This window comes from Musa acuminata, chromosome BXJ1-3 (genome assembly GCF_036884655.1).
Source record: "Musa acuminata AAA Group cultivar baxijiao chromosome BXJ1-3, Cavendish_Baxijiao_AAA, whole genome shotgun sequence".
NCBI lineage: Eukaryota > Viridiplantae > Streptophyta > Magnoliopsida > Zingiberales > Musaceae > Musa > Musa acuminata.
The window spans coordinates 7,602,759-7,624,240 of NC_088329.1; the positions used below are offsets into that span (position 1 = coordinate 7,602,759).

At 38.8% G+C, this 21,482-nt stretch overlaps 3 protein-coding genes across 6 annotated transcripts; 1 reads left to right on the top strand and 2 right to left on the bottom strand.

Moving 5' to 3' along the window:
• Positions 1-3,425: 3,425 nt before the first annotated feature.
• On the bottom strand, positions 3,426-9,091 carry LOC135619869 (putative U-box domain-containing protein 42). 2 transcript variants are annotated; one of them, XM_065122317.1, is made up of 4 exons: positions 8,954-9,091; positions 7,030-8,169; positions 5,912-6,221; positions 3,426-5,102 (listed from the first exon to the last, which is right to left on the bottom strand). In XM_065122317.1, exons 1-4 carry the CDS (start codon positions 8,957-8,959, stop codon positions 3,520-3,522), a joined length of 3,039 nt encoding a protein of 1,012 aa, XP_064978389.1. In that variant the 5' UTR covers positions 8,960-9,091; the 3' UTR covers positions 3,426-3,519. The 2 variants fall into 2 exon arrangements, with proteins under 2 accessions (XP_064978389.1, XP_064978383.1); XM_065122311.1 differs by lacking the exon at positions 8,954-9,091 and having other exon boundaries at positions 7,030-8,946.
• Positions 9,092-11,763: 2,672 nt separating this feature from the next.
• Positions 11,764-13,421, bottom strand: LOC135619889 (flavonol 3-O-glucosyltransferase UGT89B1-like). The gene has a single exon (XM_065122346.1). The coding sequence runs from the start codon at positions 13,283-13,285 to the stop codon at positions 11,879-11,881; it is 1,407 nt and encodes a 468-aa protein (XP_064978418.1). The 5' UTR covers positions 13,286-13,421; the 3' UTR covers positions 11,764-11,878.
• Positions 13,422-13,561: 140 nt separating this feature from the next.
• On the top strand, positions 13,562-20,167 carry LOC135582919 (uncharacterized). Of its 3 annotated transcripts, none has more exons than XM_065122335.1 (3): positions 13,562-14,379; positions 17,448-19,071; positions 19,801-20,167. In XM_065122335.1, the coding sequence occupies exons 1-3, from the start codon at positions 13,990-13,992 to the stop codon at positions 19,944-19,946; spliced, it is 2,160 nt and encodes a 719-aa protein (XP_064978407.1). In that variant the 5' UTR covers positions 13,562-13,989; the 3' UTR covers positions 19,947-20,167. The 3 variants fall into 3 exon arrangements, with proteins under 3 accessions (XP_064978407.1, XP_064978399.1, XP_064978412.1); XM_065122327.1 differs by having other exon boundaries at positions 19,817-20,167; XM_065122340.1 differs by having other exon boundaries at positions 14,186-14,379; positions 17,441-19,071; positions 19,817-20,167.
• The last annotated feature ends 1,315 nt before the right edge of the window (positions 20,168-21,482 follow it).

The window sequence follows — 21,482 nt, forward strand, 5'->3', positions numbered from 1 at the left end:
AAAGTAGATCTATGATTATCCAAATTACCTTCCAAATTAGTATGTATGTAACCATGCATTTCAAAATGAATACCCTTCTTATAAAATAATCTCAAATCAAGATATGACTTCCTTCGAGATTACATAAAATGACTTACAAGACTAATTGAAAATATAATTTTGTTTTATAATTATTAAGTAGATGAGTCTACCAATAAGACAATGAAAGAATGAGAGTTAGAAAAAACCTTGTTATCATTATAAATTAGCTTTATATTTACATCAAATGGAGTATAAATCTTCTTACTTTTGTTAGTTCCAAACCTTTCAATAATTTTATTTATATAATTTATATGAGTGATAAATATGTTTTCTTTTATATTCATCACTCCACCCGATCAAGAAAAATATTAAGCTCCCCTAAGACTTTCATTTAAAATCGAAGGGAAAGATCACTATGAAGTTTGAAAACTTGATTTTATCATTATCAATGATAATCATATCATACAAATAGAATATCATAGAAGAAAAATAATTATAAAATAGAAATATTAAATAATATTTTCACTTTCGGAGCTTGTTTTAACCCATAGAATATTTTCTTGAGTTTGAAAATATAATTTTATTTGAAAATAGAAGTATACCCCATTAATTGTTCCATATAAATATACATGTCAATTTCACTACGGAGAAAGACATTTTTCACATCAAGTTGTAAAAGCTTTTATCTAGAACAAGATGCTAGAGCAATTACCATCCTAATAGATATCATCTTAGTCATTACACTAAAAATTTTTCTCATAATTCTCTTCATATTTTTTTAGAAATCTCTATTGCTACGAGTCTTGCCTTATATACTTCTATCTAACATAGACTTATTTATAAGTAATTAAATCTACATTTATAAATTTTGGTACGACATCTCAAGTTTTACTTTTATGAAGAGTTTTTATTTCTTCATCCATGGCATCCTCTTACTTTTTAACACCTTTGGCTTTATCAAAACAAGTAGACTCAAGATTATCAATTGATGGAAAAAAAAAAAGATCACATATGTTTATATTATCTTCATCTCTATAATATATTGGTTTGACAATTTTTTTTTATATTTTTAATATTAATTTTTTTTTCTTCATGAACATCGTTACTCCTATCACTTTGCTACACTATTGGTGATGAAAAAATAATATAAATAGATACAAATGAGGGAAATAAAGTCAATACTTACAAGATGTCGAATCTCTTATTTTGTTACATAATTTTGTCATAATGTAGTTGTACAAGTGAGCTTTCTCTTGATATTATGCTTTTGCACAAGAAGAATATATTAGAAGTGAACTCCCAATCATTATTAGTATGTAGTCTTTTAATTTTTCTTTTAAGAACATCTATTAACTTAAAATTTTAAATTAAAAAAAAAATATTTTTTTCTTCATAAAGTAGACTAAGTGAATCTTGTAAAATCATAAATAAAGAGAAACATATAACAAGAAACTGAATAAGATAAAGTTTGAATAAGAACTGTTAGATTACTATGAATAAGTTCTAAGGAAAATTTATATATTAAAAATGACCTATCAAAGGGTTGCTTATGTGCTTTGTCATATTGATAATCTTCATAAACTTCATTGCTACTAAAAGTAGTAAGGTTGGGAAGATCATTAACTATACCTTTTTTAATCATAATATATAATTTGAGAAAAATTATATGATCAAGTTAAGTATAGCACCACCATTTATACTCATCCTATCAACATAAGAGTTAGATGCTAATAAAATATATAATTATTTGATCCTTTTATGATGATGCATTATTTCTCCACTCGGTTAATAGTATTATCTGTTATGATAATTGTATCACTACAGTAGTTTCAACTATAAAATATTTACCTAAATCTTCTTTAATAGCATTAGAATAATCTTTTTTTTTGAAATATTTTCTTTAATACTTGATCTACTTTTAATTTACATCATTATTCAAAGAAGACTCTAGCTTGTTGTTAGTATCATCTTTTTTTTTATTTTTATTATTTTTCTTATTCATAAAAAGAGTATCTTCATCGCCCTAGACTCGTTCCTTAATAAGCTAAAGATTCTTAAGAACTATAGAGATTTTTAATTCTCCTAAAGATGATTGTTGAATCGATTCTTGAATAAATATAACATCAAATTTATATTCTTTTCGAAGATCACAAGTAATATAATGTTTTATTTGTACATCAAAAATAGGTTCCTTTGCATGTAAGAGTGATATCTTTAAATATAAATTTTTAATCTTAAAAATATTAAAAAATTTAGAGATTATCTTCGATAGTATTTATCAAATCATTCTCCAAATACTACAATCAAGCCATATTCTAAATCTCTAAAATTGATTTACAACTAATAATAAGTGATAGATCTCTCTAATACAAATTTAGGTTTCACATTTAATGACCTTTATCTCTTCGTGATATCTTCATCTATAGCATTTGATGTTATTATTGCATTGCCAATAACCATATCTCATGAATCTTCTCATTTGAGATAAGACTCTAAACATATCTTTTAGACCTCATAGTTAGATTGTTTGAAAAGTTTAATATCAATGTTATCTTCTTTATCAAGTAGATCTTAAAATTTATAGTAAAAAATAGTAACTATTATAATTTATAGTAAAAAAAATTATCTTCTTTTATGATGGTAATTTTAATAGAAAAAATTATCTTCTTCATCGAGGAAATCTTGAAATATAGATTATCACTCTTGTGGCTCTGATAACATGTAACAAAAGGAAAAGATCACATATAAGTATAACACTTTCTCAAATAGTTAGTAACAAAATACTACTAGACCAACATCAAACCAAATAAAAGAAGAAGAAGAAATTAAGATGAAAAAAATATATTAAACTTAAAAAAAATACTTACAAAATTCAGAACTACTCGAACTTGAGTTCTATAGGTTTGAATGATTGGAACTTGAATGAATTTATATTCACATGTAGATGTTATCTATTTATAGGTGTAGAATAACAATGTAAACCAAAAGACTTTTATCTCTAAATTTTTTTATAATTAATTTTATTTAAAAAATAAAAGATAAAAAATATTAAAATATTTTTAAAAAGAATACTTTAAATCTTAAAATATAATGCTATTTTTCTCATGCAAGGTTTTATTTTCTTTCCCTTCAAACGCAATATTATGGAAAGTATGTTGTAAACTGAATCATCTTTCTTTGTTTGTGCCTCCATCCCATCCCTTTTCTCTTGACAAGCTCATTAATCCTTGGCACTTGTTTCATCCTTTCTTGGTTCTCTTTGTTATTTGAGCTTCAGTTTCCTATCTGTCATCAAACGAGTCATTCACTGATGTTTTCTTTTCCCCTTGAAATGGTGAAATATCTTTTGTTTTATGTATGGTTTGTGTAGTTCTAATACGAGTAGTTCAACGAAGAAGAAGACGGAAAGTAAAACTGTCACTGATGCACAGCTCCAAGTTTCCAGCCTTACGTATGGTTTGTATAGTTCTAAGACAATCGATTCTAATGGCCATATTTCTAGCTCAGTGGGGGTATATTGTTCAGATACCTCAGTATGTTCTCAGCCATCGTCTTGGTGCTGCCACTCCCTTTATGAACAGCAGTCACTAGTGCAGCGCGCACCATCCGGTCATCGGCGATCTCTCCTACAATACTATCTCCACCACTCATCAAGAATCTCTCGATCACCAAGAAACACTTCTGCCGCACACCTTCCTCCCTGTGCTCCCGCAGGGCCCCCAGCACAAAGCTCAGTGCATCACCCTCACCCAGCACCCTCACACTCTCCCCCACATCCACTCTCTCATCCAACAGTGTGCTAATGGCCGACAGTGCTGCCTCCACCACCTCTGGGTTTTTCTGTTCCAGGCAGCCCAGCAGCCGTTCCACAGCTCCAGACTCCAGTAGACAGAAGGTGGTGGAGGAGGAGCAGACACCCTTGTGCACCAGACATAGCTGAACCCTCTGTAATTTCTTTGCCTCCTGTGAACTCGAGCTGAAGCTTTTTGACAAGAACCTCCTCCTGCTGGGGATCGGCACCTCTGGTGGCCTTGAGAGATGAACAGACTGGGAAGAGAGGTTCTCAAGTCCCGCTGCTGCTAGCCTCTGCACTTCATTGCTCCCCCCTGTCCTAACCAGCAACTCTGTGAACACTGATGTCAAGTTCTGTCCTCGAGCCATTTGAAGGATCTCCTGGTCAAAAAGAGTGGCTGTAAACCTCACAAGCACGCCCACTAAACCCTCGAGGTAGCACCTCGTGTACCTCGTTGTTCTGGTTTCACCTCTCAGGATCCCCTGCATTCTGCTTATAATTTCAGGCACTGTGCCTTGATGGAGCAGAGACAGATTAAGTGTCAAATTCTTGTGCGGCAGCTTCGCAATTAGATTTACTGAGATTGCGTGCTTCTTTGTGATTTGATCGATGTCGTAGCTCTTGATTAGGCCCTCCGGCTGGCCTTGGGTCTTGCAGAGACCTTCTGCTATTGTGTGGCCAATGTGAAATGACAGTTCTGTGAGTAACTTCGCTGCAGCAACGACGAGCACTTCCACCGGGGAATTTAGCTGTTCGATGAGCGTGTAGCTCACTTCAGTCTCTTTGATCACTGACACCACTCTGGCAACATGTCTGGGGATTTTGGCCATGTAGAGCAAGATATTGATAAGGTTGATGTTGAGCTTATCTGATTTGGAACATTTCAGCATGTGGGCAATGTTGTAGATGGAGTAATGTGAGGTAATGGTGTGGCCATGCTTATCGACTTGGATCGTCTCTAGGTCAGTTGTAGATTTGGCTATACTTGCAAGGATTGTAGCAGCTTGTTCCTTGAAGTCTATGTATGTGTTGTAGATTCCACAAGTGAACATCTCTTCTATCAGGATAGGGATGATGCCAGCATTTACAAGCATTCGGTTGTTCAGGGGGTGGGATGAGATCTGGACAAGAGCTCCGAATGCTGCTCTCTGTGTAATAATGGTATGTGTGGTGGTGACCATCTTTATTAAGACCTTGGAGGCCTTCTCTGCGACATAGGTTTTCATGTCATGTTCAAGAATTAGTTCACTGAGGTAACTTGCCATCTCTATCTGCACCTCTTCTGTGCCTGCATCAATATGATGATTAGAGATAAGGATCAGAATTCATGTAAAAGGTTAGAATTAGATTCTCAAGAATTACTTAGATATTTACTGTTAGTTGATTAATCAAATTCAGTTTAAATTGACAAGAGATGACCTTTGTCATCAAGCCCTTGATGAATGGAGACTTGCAACTTATGATTAGCTGAGCTTGAGTTTCCAGATACAGAGCCCGGATGCTGATTATTTAGAATGCACAAATTATGTTTAGGTTTAAGTCAGCTAAAAAAGTTTATGATCTGTATATCGATACAGGAAAGTTTGTGAACTATAGAATTACAGATGACAAAAGACAGAGTTCATGTGATCTTCAAACTTGTAAATCCTGAGAAACTAAATCTAATAAAAATAAAGTATCAAATGCATGTGGTGGAATTGGAACTTCAAAACTTTTTAGAAGTGTGCATCCAAGATGGAAATTATTAGCTATGAGCAATTGGGCAAACTGTGTGGTCCTTTCTTGAGAAGGACAGAAGGGAAACAAACCCCAGCAATGTAAGACCTATTGATTGGATATATCTCTGAGGTCTTTCGTGATCCTTGTAATGTAAAACCTTAATTCTGTTTATGTTAATTAGCTAAAAATGTTAAACTTGGATCTTTCTTCATATTCTGTTGATATTGTATGGATTTGCTTTCACAAGTCAACCATGGCACAATACTTTCTTAGATTTTTGTGCAACAAAAAACACATGGATGCTTAGGTGCTTCTGTCCAGGAAGAGAAGGGCAAATAACTGATGTGATTGGCAATAAAGTGGAGTTATGTGATTTACCTGAAACGAGATGGTCCAGAAGGGGTTCCAAGTATCCATACTCTGCCATGGATTTGATGTTCCTTGGATACTTCTCCAAGTTCTTGAGAATTTTTTCTGCTTTCTCCACAGCTAAAGAACCAGCGGACTCGTTATACTTCATGGTAGTGAGTGTCAGGATGCAACCAGCAGTAGATCCAATATTTTCCAGCAAAGTTTCAGTTTCTGAAAGTTCCAATAAGAATGCTATTGATTCATGCCTTACTGAAGCATTATTGCTTGATAGCATCTCAGTTGTTCTTTCAAGGGCGTTGGTATTTGCAACTATAACCTGCAAACAATCCTCCACAGACTAAGATCTATCTCCATTCCAAAGCATTATCTGCTTAATTATTTTGTATGTTTTACTTTTCAAATCTCATTGATTTGTTTTTTTCTGGATACCTTAAAATATCTATTAAGAGACATGTCAAAAGTAAGTTTTGACATGCCCTCCCTCTTCACGGGTAGGAATTTATTAACAATTTTCTTAGGACCTATTGCATTGGAAGGGTGGCTAGAGATGATATATATGTAGTTATATCATAGGTATTACATTCTTCATGTCCTTCCATGTTCAAGTTGGTTTTTCAAATTGATGCCTGTGGTCTAGTGGTGACCTGAAGGAGCTTTATTAGCATCTGAGACTGATTCCTTAGATAAGACAAGAAACACTACACTATGGAAGAGTGTAAACCACAGTAGTAGAGCTTAATGTATTACAACAAAATCTTTATATTCATCATATAATTAGATGAATCTAGCATGACCAAGTGTAATGCTTCTTCTTTGAGTGGTAATTGACTTTTAGCACATTCATGTGATTACTTTCATGAACCTGAAATTATTATTTGTATATGTTTTTCTTTAGAAGCCATATAAGAAGTAATTTGAAATTAGCCTCTTGTTTCTTTTGGTATTTCAGATTATTTGATAAAGATGTGCAATTTGGCTTGAAATTGTCCTCTACGTACAGAAGTTTGTAGATTTACTATAGTGGTTCTTGATGTAATTCTGCGCTAAGCTTATTGGAGTAACACCAGCATGATTTTTTGAGCAGGAATAAGTGTAACATGTAACCCTGGGAAATTAACTCATACCTTTCCCTCTTCGTCCTCCACAAGTAAGCGTAGAAGTTTCAAAGCTTCAGTCCACACCATCATGTTTTTATGTTCTAGAAAGCTTGTGAGTAGCTTTGTAATTCCTAGGTTGTGCATCTCCTCCCTGTTGTATCCTCTTTTTTGGCTCAAGATGTTTAGGTCTCTTATTGCATCCAGTACCATGGCCTCTGATTTGTCTAATAATAGAACATTATGAGCAACCTTGATTCTCTTCACTTCATTTCTTCTTTTCCATTCAGCTATTATGGTCCTTAATGCTTTATTGCTATTTAAAACTCTGCTTTGCAGTTTAATACCTGTTGCTGGACAAGTGATTGTCTCTGAAACATCTTTAAACCTCCCAAGCCACTCGGCTATCGCCGTTCTTTCAAATGTTATGCCACTTTCAATTGTGACAGGATCATCCATGATTCTCTTTGTTATTGGGCAAAAGAATGTATCATATAGTGGCTCACTATATTCTGCTATTTGTGATAGTGTCTCAATCGATCCGCTAGCATATTTCCATGCATCATAATCCATGCCTTCAAGAAAATCTCCCAGACGTGGCATATACCCACTCCATGTACTGTGTAATTTATTCTTCTCATCAGAACTTGGAACTAGGTCTGCATCTTTTCTCTTCACCAATTGTTCTACAGATGAATTTTCTAACTTGCGTTCTTCTGTAATGCAGTTTCCAGTTCCATTTATGTGGAAACAAACATTTTTCATCTCTCTTGAAAGTGATTGAACTGTGATTTCAGCATACTTCTTATTCTGAAAAGTAGGCAACGGTATGGTGCTAAGATCCTGCCCGAGCTTTCTTATAACTTCTTCCAGCTCTTCAGTGATGAATTTAAGATCATCATCCCTAATTGACTTAGCTCCTGTGCTGCATTTTGCTACAAGATTATTTGCAAGCTTGACTTTAGCAGATAAAGATTGTAGAATTTGTAAGGCACTCGGAGAGCCATTTTCGATTGTCCGAAACTCCATAATTACAGGAGAAATGCGATGGAGATAGCATCCCAATTCCATGAAAGTTTGATGTTCAATCTCCACAGAAGCTACTGATGACATGATCTCTGAAATAGCTGCTAGTAGAGACTCTACCACAACAACCTTCTGGTCTTTGACCTTTTTCATATTTAAAATTGAGAGCCAGAGGGATTATTAATGCGAAGGAGATAATGGTTAAGTAGTTCAGATTCTAAGATGCATTGACGGGTAAAAAGAATTAAACAGCCATGGTCAAAAAAATGTTATTTCAAATCAGTAACTGTATTCATCATTTGACAATCTACCAAAACAGGAATGTCTGATGAATCAAACTGGGTTATTTTCTGGAGGGAGAAGTTTAAATTAAATGAAAGCTCTATCCAAAAAGAAAATGTTTGCCTGTTCCAATGTTATGATGGAGGCAGCTGCTGAAGTTAACTTCACTATCAGCAACTATGTAGTTGTAGTTTCTCATTATTTTGCATGCTGAAAGGTTTTGTGACCAAAGTATGGGTGAACTGAAGCTTATAAATGTTGTATCTCAAAGGGGTAAAGAAAATAAAGGGAAAGAGAAACAAATCAGAGTTGATTCTTGGATTTCCATTGCATAAAGTTATTCAGTAGTATTTTGAAGGCTATCTTAATTATTTTTCATTCTATTCTCATCTTTTGTGCAGCCTTGTTAAGTTTTCCGTTCTTCTATTTTTATGATATCCTGATCTTGTCAGAGGATCTAAACTTCCTAATTAGTTTTGGCATAAACAGAAACAAGGTGAGTTTCAATCTTTTCTTTCTGAAAAAATAATATATATGTATATATAGCAACATATGATGATAATTTTAGTTAGATCACCAGCTAAACTATTGTTGGATCGCTAATGTCTACAAATAATGCACACAGAGGGAGATTGAAGGTGCTTACAGACATCCAACTGAAACTCTACTGCAAGTCTCCCCTTCTGCAGTTTTGCTTCATAAAGACACAGAACTTACTGTTGTCTTCCCAAGCACTGGTTTTTAATCCCTTCTAAGTGTTGCAGAAGAGAAGTCTATGTTGAATAGGTCAAAGGTTTTATGTGTGCCTTGCTTTCTTGATGTTTTAGATATGTTAGGTACAGCTAACATCATTTATTACTATTATTGCTGTGTAGAAAACAATATTCTACTCTGTCAAACTTGCCTCAACCATTTATATGTTAACTTTTTAAGAGTGAAAAGATGCAGATTCCAAGAATGCAACACTACAATACTTTAGGAGAAGATGAGATACATAAACTGCACATGCATATCCTTATCAAGCATAGTTTCCATTACAATATATTAAATTGCTGAAATTGATAATGAAATTACTTTGAATTAGATCTTTCCTTATTTCCATTTTGACTCTCACATTTAGATCTTCTTTCTATTAAATCGCTGAAATTGATATTTGAACCAATTTTGAAGCAAGCAGTGGTTTTTGTTGTAGAATAGCCAAATTACTACCAGATTTACATGCACAAACATGATAAAGTTAGTTACCGCTTTTCCTGAACATTTAAATTTCAAGATCAGCAGGCTTTTCATGTATGGGTGAAACAGAAGAGGTAGAGCAAGGATTCAAACTCATGACATTCTCTTTTGTGATGTCATGATAAAACTATAAGTTGGACTACCACTGTTCATAAAAGCTTTGTTAATGAAAAAGGACTCAGACTTATAATTTCACTCTAATGTTGTGTATATAATTACTGTTCAAATTAGTAGATGAATTCTTGTTGCCTATATTTGAAATCCATAATTTGATATAAGCAGTTGAAAACATGTTGGGACTTCATCACTTTGCTGTTGCTGTAGTAGTTGAAAACATCCTCTGCTTCCCACTTGACTATGTTAGTGGGAACTGGAGGTCTTACAATTTACAACCAAGCTAACATCTTGCACCAATCTGTGAACGTTGATTAAAGGATCTTACAAGTTTTTTGGCTCTTTTGATCATAGAAGCACTCAAAATCAAATCAATAGATTATTAAATGGTTGTGTTTTCTTGTTCTCATGTACTCACTGACCTGCTCCACAAGTGATGCCCATGGAGCTGGACAGTGACATTCAAAAAATCCAAATTGAAGAACAGGTCAGCATAACCCAACAATATTTCTTTTCTCTCTCTAACTTGGCTACTAGAATGAGATGTTAGGTAAGTTGGAAGTTGACATTTTATAAATGACAATAGCAGAAAGTTACAAATATGTACAGAAACCACTGGAAGTCAATGCAAATATCTATTATCATATGCTTAAATCACAAACATAAACTTTTCTCTGAAAATATCAGCATTCTAGATTTCATTGATCATCAGGATATGGTCATCAATGAGGTTTTATGTGGATGTTTACATGTAGCCTTGTGTGATCCGGTCATCAAACCTTGTTGGATTGAGATATTCCAGCCAGTGGAAGAGAACAGGAGGTCAGCAAAACTCAAGTTATTAGTGCTTCTGAGTAAGGATCCAGTTGCTGGCTTGCAGCAGTCGATCGACAAATTATAGAGGGAATGATGGCCTATAAAACATTGGTAAAATGCTTGTTATATGACCTTTATATGTATAACATCAAAATAACCTGTTCAAATATGCTTAAACAGGCTTTACACCCAGACTATGAGACAATTATAGGAAACTATCAGATGCACAACCATGCAGAAAATAAAAGTGAGAGAGACTGATGAGAATGTTTGGCAGCAATAGGAAATTTATCATGTTTTTGTGCACATTAAAAAAACATCTTAATTTTGTCTGTGTTTTCTTAGCCAATACTAAATCTAGAGTTTTGGGATACTCATTTGTTGTAATGACTAGTTGTAGTTGGCCATCATGTTCACTCATGAAAAGGGTCATATATTAGGTTTGGGAGATGCATCCCTGCTAGTACTGTAATCATGCTGTCAGTCTGAAACATTGATCTATATGTGATTTGACTGTAATCAGTCAAAAGCATGAAATCAGGCACGCCGATTGCTTGGTCGTCCTATTTGTTTTAGCGCGGTTTCTTCAGCCTCAAGTTACCTTCGTCTCATGGACTGTAGTATCTAAACAAAGAATTTATAGAAGCAGCCAAAACATGGATGATATCTTAATCGGAAGATGCTTAGGCTGGATGGGTTTGCAAGCTATCAAGTCACCATCATGTGATGAGGAAGCTGACTTGATTACTCTCTCTCTCTCTCTCTCTCTCTCTCTCTCTCTCTCTGCTACAGGAGAGAAATGGCCATGGATATAATATATATATTATATATCAATAATATTTTTAGATTTATGGAACCTTAGAGAATAAATAATTTAGATAAGAAAAAATAGTTATGGGAAGGAAAGAAATTTTTGAAAATTAGAGTTCGGTTGATTTATGGATATCTCATTTACCGTAATAATGTAAGAAGATATTTGATTTATGGATATCTCATTTGGCCTAATGATGTAATGATATTTTGAATAGTAAAAGTTTCTCTATAGTAGATTGAGAAAAGAAAATTTATGTGAGAAAGTATGCTGAAGGATTTGGATGGGGTTTCTTGAGTATAATTAGAGAGAGATAGGAAATATTTATGGGAAGGAAATAAATTTTAGATCCATTTCACGCAGCCATAGCTGATTCAATCTTTCTCGTTCTCCTTAAAAGGGACAAATTCTAGAATGGCCCCCTTTGTGGATGATCTTATAAAGCTCTTAATGGATTGTCGAGCTCCATGTGGTCTTGCTTCTAAAAACAACTGTTTTTCTATTTCTTGTCAATCTGCGAAGTTTTCCATGATTTGAGAAGCCAAAACACAAACGCACAACAGAAACAAACAAAGCATTTTTCTAGTCCGTCTTTCACATCGTGGCAAGCTTGGATAGCTCTCCCACAAGCTTCACGAGGTCCTTGTACGAGCTGCCACCTTCTGTGGTCGCTTGCATCGTTCTGGTTCCCATCGCCTTCGCCCTCTCCCTCCTCTCCCTTCCCGGCTCGCCTACGGACTCGGCCACCGCCCGTGCCAGCTCGTCTGGGTCCGGCACCGAGGTGGGACCGCCATCGCACACCCGCACCCCGACCCCGGCCTCCACCAGCAGCTGCGCGTTCGTGAACTGGTCCGCCCCCATCGGCCATGCCAGCAGCGCCACTCCCGCCGCTGCCGCTTCCATCACCGAGTTCCACCCGCAGTGGGTCACGAATGACCCCACCGCCGGGTGGCCCAAGATCGCCACCTGCGGCGCCCACCCCCGGATAACTAGCCCCCGCCCCGCCGCCCGCTCCTCGAACACCTCCGGCACCGCCGTGCCAGCCCTTGCTGCCCACACGAACCTAGCGCCGCTCCTCTCCAGTCCCGCCGCCAGAGCCGCCGCCGCAGGCGGCGACAGCATCGCCTGGCTCCCGAAAGCGACGTAAACCACGGACCCCTCCTCGCAGCCGTTCAGCCACGCAGCCACCTTCTCTGCCGGGACCGATACCGGACCTCCGCGCTCGGCGGCGGAGGCAGTGCCGTGGGACGGCGCCAGGGGCCCCACCGCCCAGACCCGCGGGTTGCCAAGGTCTTCGTTGCGCAGATGATCCAAGTACGTCCCCTCGAGGTCGGAGAAGGTGTTGACGACCAGCCCCCAGCTCCCGAGGTTGGCCAGCATCCCCTCTCTGATGAACTCGGAGACAGGGTCGCCCCGTTTGTAACTTCTCCAGAGGGTGGAGAGCTCGCACCAACGATAAACGGGCGACCCTGGAACGGAAGGGAAGGCGACGAGCTCGTTGGGGTCGTCAACGTCGGACCTTTGTGGCATCCGGCGCCATAGCGAGTTCATGACGGCAAGGGCGAAGGCGCCGGAGGGGCTGAAGACGAGGCGGGGAACTCCCAGCTCGGCTGCAAGTCGAGCAGTCCAACCGACGAAGAAGTCGGAGAGGACGGCGTCGGGGGGGTCGGGGCGGGCGCGGGCCCACCGCAGGATGGGGCCGTGGAGGCCACCGAGGGCGCGGTGGAGGAGGCCGAACTGGGGCCGGGAGAGGAACATAGTATTCTCGAGCCCCCGGGGGAGGGACGGGTTTTCTGGGAAGGGAAGGACGAGGGTAGAGACGGCGGGAGAGCGGGATTGGAGCGGGGAGAGGAGAGGCAGGTTGCCCTGGGTGACGGCGACAGTAACGACGAGGCGGAAACGGTCAGAGAGGAGGCTGGCGAGGTCGAGGAGGGGGAGCATGTGGCCTTGCGCCGGGTACGGGATCACCAGGATGTGAGCGCGCCTCTGCCCCTCCGCCATGGCCTTCCTATCCTCCGCCCCGGTTCGTCTCTCTCCGCTCGTCGTCTCGCCTTTTGAAGGAGACGGCCGTGTGCGTAGTCATCCACCTTTATATCGAACGCATAATCTACCCGTCTAGTGATTCTAAGATAGTGGTGGCCCCACTAATGAGCTCCCGTGGACCTTAGTCTCTTAATGTCGAACTCATAACTAATAACCCTAAATTGATTTATCTAATCTTCCTTGTCGAATCTGAATTAGCTAACCTTTTATTATGTCTCTAGCTCTTAATCAGATGAAAAATAAATAATACAGGAGTGGGTAGCATAAAAAATAAAATTAGAAAAGGAAAATTGATGAACATATTTATTCTTGTGACTTACCAAATCATCAGTGTGTTTAACGACAGAGTACCGACTACACGAAATCGGTACGAGCCGACAAATCGTGCAATAATGGGTCCGATCGAATCAGACAAAGTAATCATATTTTTTAATATTTATAACTATAAGAATATACTCGAAGAATCAAAAGTAATTGTCAGCATGAACTCAACATAGATAAGAACATCGCATTCACTATCGAACCAAATAAAATAGGAAGAAATCGACCAAACCCAAGTCTGATCCGAGCCGACCTATTTAGACTGCGTCGTGCCGCAACCGACTAGGGATATAAAAGAAAGCGGCGGGGACGGAGGAGACGGACGTGAAGGGAGAGAGAGAATGGAGGGGGTGGCCGAACCCTATCAGGCACCGGCTAAGCGCCTGAAATCCCTAGCCGGAACCATGGCTCAGAGCTCCGGATCGACCGGCAAGGGCAAGGAGAAGATGGAGCCGGAGCTTACGGCTGCTGCAGGCGAGGGTTCTTTGGCTGCGGTGGAGGAGGAGGAGGAGGGGGAGACGTGCGGCATCTGCTTCTCCGATTGCAAGCGGTCGATCCGCGGTCGAATCGACAGCTGCGACCACTACTTCTGCTTCGTCTGCATCATGGAGTGGGCCAAGGTTGAGTCACGGTGCCCCCTCTGCAAGCGGCGGTTTCGGTCCATCCGCCGACCCCCGGTGGATGGGGTGTTCGTCGTTGAGCGGGTCGTCGATGTTCCGGTCCGCGACCAGGTCAGTCGAATTAGTTGAAAGTAGCAAATTATGTGGATCTTGCTTAATTGCTCAATGTTTCGTCTTATCAATAACAACTAGGATGTGCAACTGTCGTTGGAACTGATTTGCTTGTCTTGTCTCAAAGCGCCCAGGACAACGAGATTTATGATAGGCTTGCACATATGCACACAATTGTCGTTCTAAGAATTGATTTGTTTCTCTTTTCTGAATACAGTTTCGAATCAGTTCAACGCCTATATTGTAAAAGAAAAATTGAAACTTGATCTATGGTGTGAAGAAATAGAGGAGGGGAGATTAAATAAAGTAGTAAATTTTATACAAGAATAGGATGGTTAGCTTGGCCAAGGCTTCGTCTATAAGCATACACAAGACCAGGATAATGATTATTTAAACATGGGCGTTAATGCTCTTTGATGCTTGTGTGAAGTAAATCATGGTTTGCTGTGTCATATCTTGTACCACCGTTACTTAATGTCAGGAGTGGAGATGTTAAGGACCTCTTGGACTTGGCAAGTGAGGGTAGATAAACTTCTTGAGAAGAAATAAGTATTACAAATTTGTGTACCAATTAACCATGTAGTTAATCCCTTGAAGTTGAGTGTATTTGGTGTGAGCATTGGTGATATTTGATCATTTCTTAAATAAATGGAGAACTCCATCTGGGATTCTATTCGATATGCTAGGTTGGTGTTGCTTTCCTTAATGAGAACTTGATTTTGATAGATGTGCTTATTCATACTAAAAAAGGGCAAATTTTTCCCTTATTCCTTTCATCCTATTGTGGATGCACAATTTCTTTGTCTCTACCAAGCACAAGTGTGTGAGAATTATAATTTTACCCAGCTCAGTACCTTTCAGTTGGTATTTACTAGTCCGATCGGTTAGTGGAAAGTGGATACTTAAAATTGAGCAGTCCAGTCTTCTATGCTTATCCGTTCTTTTGAAAAAAAAAAAAAAAAACACAATGCAGTAGGGCTCATGAGGAGTCATGAACCTCATGTTCCCTCACTAGTTTCCTCTCCACCATCATTGCTCATGCATCCACCGCTATCGGCCACCGGCTCTAGTACATCTCATCCTTCTTCTTTTTTTCTCCTTTTCTCCCTCTACTGTTTCCTCTCCTCCTCTATCTTTTCCTTGGAACAGACCAAACCTATATCGGTCCGGCAATGGGCTGGTTACGATACCTGGAATTGAAAACCTTGGTTGTATCATAAGATGAAAAGGATGCTTCTTTGCCATGCACTTGCTATCCTTATTTATTATAACCTTGCTTACGAGCTTTGAATTCTTCACCAGCTGCATTGCCTTAAAGTGAACTGTGAACCAACAACAATATCCAAGAGATTTTAGTAATGATCTATCTGGTAGGAGTTTCAAATAGTTTTACCACCATTTCTTGTTTGTAGTTCACCTCCTTTCTCCCTTCCTTCTCTTTCTACCTTCTCTTCTAAATACCAGTACAAGTCTGGAGGTAGATTGCACAGTATCTGATTCTTCTTAAAATGTTTTTGGAGGGATTTTCTGCAATTTAATGTAGGACTAGAAATGGTAGATATATTAAGGAAATAACCTTATTATTTTTTCTATCATTGTTTATGACCTTTGACTTTGGTGGTTAGATTTGCAATGCTTGTAGTGATTTGCTTATTTGTATTGGTTGTTTTTTATATGATATAATATCTTGCTTCTTGTTGAATAACATTTTTACTAAATTATATGGAACATGGAAAACTCATAATACTGTGTAACATTATTTATTCACCAAAATGACTTCTCTTTTTATAAGAAAAAAGGATTTGCTGTGTCATCATATGCGAATTGTGTAATATCCATATTTTCTTGCTTTGTCATCTATTTGATACTTCCTATATATGAAAAGGTGTTTTGTCTTTTTACCATAAGGCTATTACATATATACCTCTGATAGTTAGAAGAATTTAAAATGATCCTAGAGGTATAGTACCAGACTTTGTTGCCATATTTTAATTTTTTTATGTTTTAGATCAAGAAAATCGATTTTATACATGTTAATACAATTTTACACATATTGAGATCATCTTTGTGAATATATTGAAACAAAGGTTAAAAATCTCGATTTAGTACTGATACTGATCCTTGGCTTAACTGGTATGGTATCAGTCCAGACCGTCATACCATGTGATTATACAGGTTGGTACTGGCTGAACCACTAGAGGCAGAGAGTGAAAGAGAGATGAGGCCATGAGGGAAGGATAGGGTGGAGAGGTGTACACTTGAGGGTTTGACAAACAATGATTAAGGTGACCTTGTTGGGGAAGTAGGTAGCATATGCAAAACTTGATGAAGGTGGTGGTGCAGCAAGATTCATCTGTCCCACTGTTGCTCATCCTATGAGGCTTAGCAGGACTAGACAGAGGGGGGAGATTGAGGTGGAGGCGGCAATAGAGCAAGAGGGGGGAGAGAGAGAAAGAGATACTAGTACTTGTTTGTCATCTTACTGGGAAATCCAGTCCAAACCACTCATACAATATTGCTTGAATTATTGAATGGGAGGACCTTAGTTGGCATCTTGTTGTTCTTCCCACGTTTGGTGCTGCCTTTACTTCTTGAAGGCAGTTTTTAATTGTTATTCTGTTTATGGCCACATAGAACATATATTTTTATGATTGCCACCTCTGTTGTACTCTGTTTTTAGCATCACCACCTCTGTTGTACTCACTATTTGTACCTTTTTTTCCTTACTATCTGACATTGTGATGTGAGACAGATACTTGGATACCAAATTTGATGAGATCACACCATTGGAAAAATCATTATAGTTTCATGTCATTTATATATAATGCTGGGAAATATATTTTTATTTATTCGGTCATTCTCTGATGATCTTAGAACTCACCTCATTCCTCTTTTTATGCTTGTTTTATGCTTGTAAGCTTTGATCAGCTAGCTATCTTATGTGTTTTGAAGTTATTCTCATTTTGTTATCTGAAGTGATTTCTAGCAAATTATTCAAAACAATCTGGTAAATTAAGTGCCTTGGTCTCCTTGTTTGAGGTTGATACAAAAATTGTTCCAGTTTGCAGGTTTACCATCCACTTGGCAACGAGAGTGTGGCCCTTTCAGATCCATATGCACATGTGAGGTGCAGTATATGCCATGGTTCTCAAAATGAGGAACTGCTGCTCCTATGTGACTTATGTGATTCAGGTTCTCACACTTATTGTAATGGTCTGGGAACTACTGTACCTGAGGGTGATTGGTACTGCCCCGATTGCACCATTTCCAGGGATAAGCATTTGAAATCTCAGTTTGATGATGATCGTTGCCCTCAAGATTCTGTAAAAAATGTGGATACGACTGAAGTGCCTGAACAATCAGTGTCAATCTATGACATTGTAGCTGATGAAATCACTTCTAATTCATCAAGAAGGTTCTCAACTATAGATGTTCTTGAACCACAAAGTACTGGTTGCATATCACCATCCAGAAACTCACATCACGGTGAAAATCAAGACTCTGGACTACAGACTGACCAGTCTTCCTCTGTTTCTACTGTTGGAAAAACTTTATGTGGCCCAGCAAAATGTATTGATACGGGAGCTAGAACCTTGCGCAATTGTCGTAATTTGCATGATCGTATACAAGCCCTGCGTGAAAATTGGAATTCGCTTCGTGCTGGTTCATTGAACTTTTCTTCAAATTTTTTGGGTGCAAAGACAAATGAGAAAAGACGATCACTTCCTGCAAGAACTAGTCCTAACATATCAAGACAGCGAACCACCACATCCCACATCAACAGAGAGCAAACATCTGCTAGTGCTTACGGTAGTCCTCACATATCAAGACAGCAAGCCACCACATCTAACACAAACAGAGAGAACACATCTGCTAATGTTTATGGCAAGACAGCTAATATTGGAAATTCACAGGATATTGACAAAGCCTGGAAAATGATGAAAATTGCAAAGGCAACACAAGCAACTCAAAGAGATAGCAAAAGTGATAATTTTCTAAATTCCCCTGGTAAGAGGAATGTTGTACAGGATGCTGTAAACTACCCTAGCAAGGCTAATGTCTTGAAGGGAACTGAAAAACTTCAGTCTGGCTCAAGCAATTGCAATGGTAAATCACGTGTTGGCAAAATAACTCTTGGTACTGGATCAGATGACAGATGTTTCACTTTATATCAGAGTCAATGGTCCCAAAGTGATTTCAACCAAACTCCAGATGCACATAAAGTGACTGATTTGCAAGGACCTCGTTGGAAGGGTGATCTAGCACAACAGCTAGTCTCATCCGGTACTTCAACAAGGTCTAATTTTCAAGAGTCAATGGTCAATCCAGGTTCTGTCGCTTGTTCACAATCATGTGTTTCCACCCCACCATCTAAAAAGCTGATTAATTTCAGTACCTCAAACATTGAAGCCAACAGCGAAGAAGTCAACGGGAACAAGATGGATGGGAATTTGACCATGAATAATGATAGGGCAAAAAGCAATTCCAGCAGCAATTCTAAATCATTGGATGAGATCAACTTGAGTCTTCCAAGTAGAGAGCGACATTTTGATAATAGGAAATGTGATTTTGGTACACATGTTTGTGGTAGTTTGATGAAAACCAATGGTTTAGCTGACAACAGTTCTAAAAGTGAGATTCAGTCTTTGGTTAAGCTAAACTTAAAATTGCTAAGCAGAGATCAACAATTAGGTAACTATGCTACTTCACCGAAAAATTTATTTTACTACTGTATGTAGAGAATAGAAGTTGCTACTCTTTCATACTTCTAATATCAATCTCAACTTAAGAGTTATCCAATGGCCATCTTGATGTCCTCTTGCCAGGTTTTGATTGTTCTGATGTTTTAATGCTGTATGAATCCCCTTGTTTCCTTGCTTTAATTAAATTTGGTCATTGCGTGATCACACAGTTAATCTTGGAATTAATCATGTTTGTATAAACTGGCTTAACATCTGCATCTTTATCGTAAGGCTTTTAGCTCGCTGTTCTATTTTTTTTTTTTGACTGATCTCAAAACATTGTGACGATAGATATCTTTTTACTATTTCTACTGTACATTTAAAATTTTAAGACTGGAAAAGAAGACTCCTTTCTGAGAATTTACAACTTTAGACTTGGATAATCATTAGCAGTTAGGACAAATATATGGTTCAACAAATATCACCTGTACTTCCTGTTGATTTAATGATCTCTTTCTTGTTTTCTTTTACTTTTCCTGAAGTTATAACCATGCAATACTGGATTACAAATTGTGTCCCCATAAGCTAGTCTGTTAACAATCTGGCTACGTACTTGTGGGGTCCAAGATCTTTGATATGAAACAATGTTACAAATTTAACTTTATGATTCTCTAGCAATGCCTCTTTTTGATGAACAGATCTAGTTTGATATCCTTAACAGAAAGAATATGTTGAGTAGATGTTGCTTTCTGCAGGAGCTGCGAGATTCAAAGAAGTTGCAAGAATTGCTACCCATACCATCTTGGCTGCTTGTGGGTTGGAACACTCGAAGTCAAGTGCTCGTTCTTTCCCCAGTCCAGTATGCCAACACTCGGAACAAATTAAGCAGCATCGTAAGTCTAAACTGATGCCCAGTTCTTGTCGAGAATGCTTCTATACATTTGTGCAGAACGTTGTAAACTCTGTTATGACCGAAAAAAATTTATAGCAGTCAACTCTGATGTCAGTCTGAATCATACAATATGTATAATTATTATTATGTTACGCCCCCTGGATAACTGTGGGAGCAAGTGTAATTCCATGTTTTTTTTGTCTCATTTGGATCACTAATTGCGTAATATGGTGGGTATACTGGCGACTACATTTATGTGAATAGCAAATGGATTTCACATCTTTATAAACATATTTGAGCTATGTTTTATGGTCACTCGGCCATCTCTCATCTGTAACTTGGTTTTGTTCCAATTTTTTTTATATGGATGGGATGTTGATGTGCTAATCCGTACTGGCTCGATATAGTCTTTTCTTTGCCTGCGTACTTTTACTCTCCTGATTTAGCCCTATGAAATGGTGCAATGCCATTATATTTTACTGGTCAAGCCATGGTTGAGATGTGTTTGGGATTATATGGTCACAATAGTTTGTATGTGCCTTCTAAACAAACACCCTTTGTAGCTGGATTTTTCAAAGCAAAAATTATGACCATAGTTTCATTTCGAGAGGTGGTTTGGTCGCCACTCAACTATTTTTCTTCTCAATACTAGTGCATTTGAGCATGATCTCTGAGCTTGATAAATGTGAAAACATAATAAGAAATAATATTAATAGAGAGGAGGAGTGCACCTACCATTCGTGATGCATGTGATCAGTGTTGGAGAAATTATACATGCATGGTTTGAATCTACAACTGATTGGATCCGACAGAGGATAGATCTTAGTGACATTCAACTCTTTTTTGTGCAGGAGCAGACGTTACCACGACGAACGCAAATGCCTTCCAATATTTGTTGGGACGTGATTGGAGTGGTAGATGAAACGCCCTGGGTGAACCATCGTGCATGCTTCCAAAAGACGCCGGCCACTTAGCAGGATAAAAAGAAGAAAGCGAGCAAAGCAGAGCAAGCGTGAGAGGTAGCGACAAGACGGGGCTTCCGGGCGCGAAAACGCCATCGTCCACGTGTCGGGAGACGAACGGGGCCCACACTTCGCTGCCTCGCCTCCCGTCCGCATCAAACCGGGAGAAGGTGACAGGTGAAAGGACGCCGGGTCACGTGTGGAGTCGCATCGGTGATCGCATCACTCGCTCGATCCCGTGTCTCGGCCTCGGCCTCGGCCTCGGCGGCGGGGTCCATGAGTTGCCGAGCTTCGTGGCGTACGACAGCTTGTGTTGTGGAAAATCCTGTTCCCTGTGCTAGAAGAGACATCGAAGCTGTACCCACCTTCCCCACCACCCTCGTGTGGTTGATGGGCGTGCACCATCACATCGCCGAGTCCACCGCACGTGCCCCCTTCGCCTGCCTTAAATACCCAAAATACCCCCAGTTCTGGCTCTTCAGACGCAGACGGACGGCAACAGACGACCGTCTTGACGGAGGACTCGTCCGTGAACTACGGGTGGGGCCGGCCCCTTTGCGCCCAACC

Coding starts and splice junctions, on each gene's coding strand:
- LOC135619889 (XM_065122346.1), bottom strand. CDS start 13,285: ATGGCGGAGGGGCAGAGGCGCGCTCACATCCTGGTGATCCCGTACCCG.
- LOC135582919 (XM_065122327.1), top strand. CDS start 13,990: ATGGAGGGGGTGGCCGAACCCTATCAGGCACCGGCTAAGCGCCTGAAA. Junction 14,380..17,447: donor ATGTTCCGGTCCGCGACCAG/GTCAGTCGAATT, acceptor TCCAGTTTGCAG/GTTTACCATCCACTTGGCAA. Junction 19,072..19,816: donor AAGCAGAGATCAACAATTAG/GTAACTATGCTA, acceptor TGCTTTCTGCAG/GAGCTGCGAGATTCAAAGAA.
- LOC135619869 (XM_065122311.1), bottom strand. CDS start 8,178: ATGAAAAAGGTCAAAGACCAGAAGGTTGTTGTGGTAGAGTCTCTACTA. Junction 6,222..7,029: donor TGGAGGACGAAGAGGGAAAG/GTATGAGTTAAT, acceptor GATTGTTTGCAG/GTTATAGTTGCAAATACCAA. Junction 5,103..5,911: donor TCTGGACCATCTCGTTTCAG/GTAAATCACATA, acceptor ATATTGATGCAG/GCACAGAAGAGGTGCAGATA.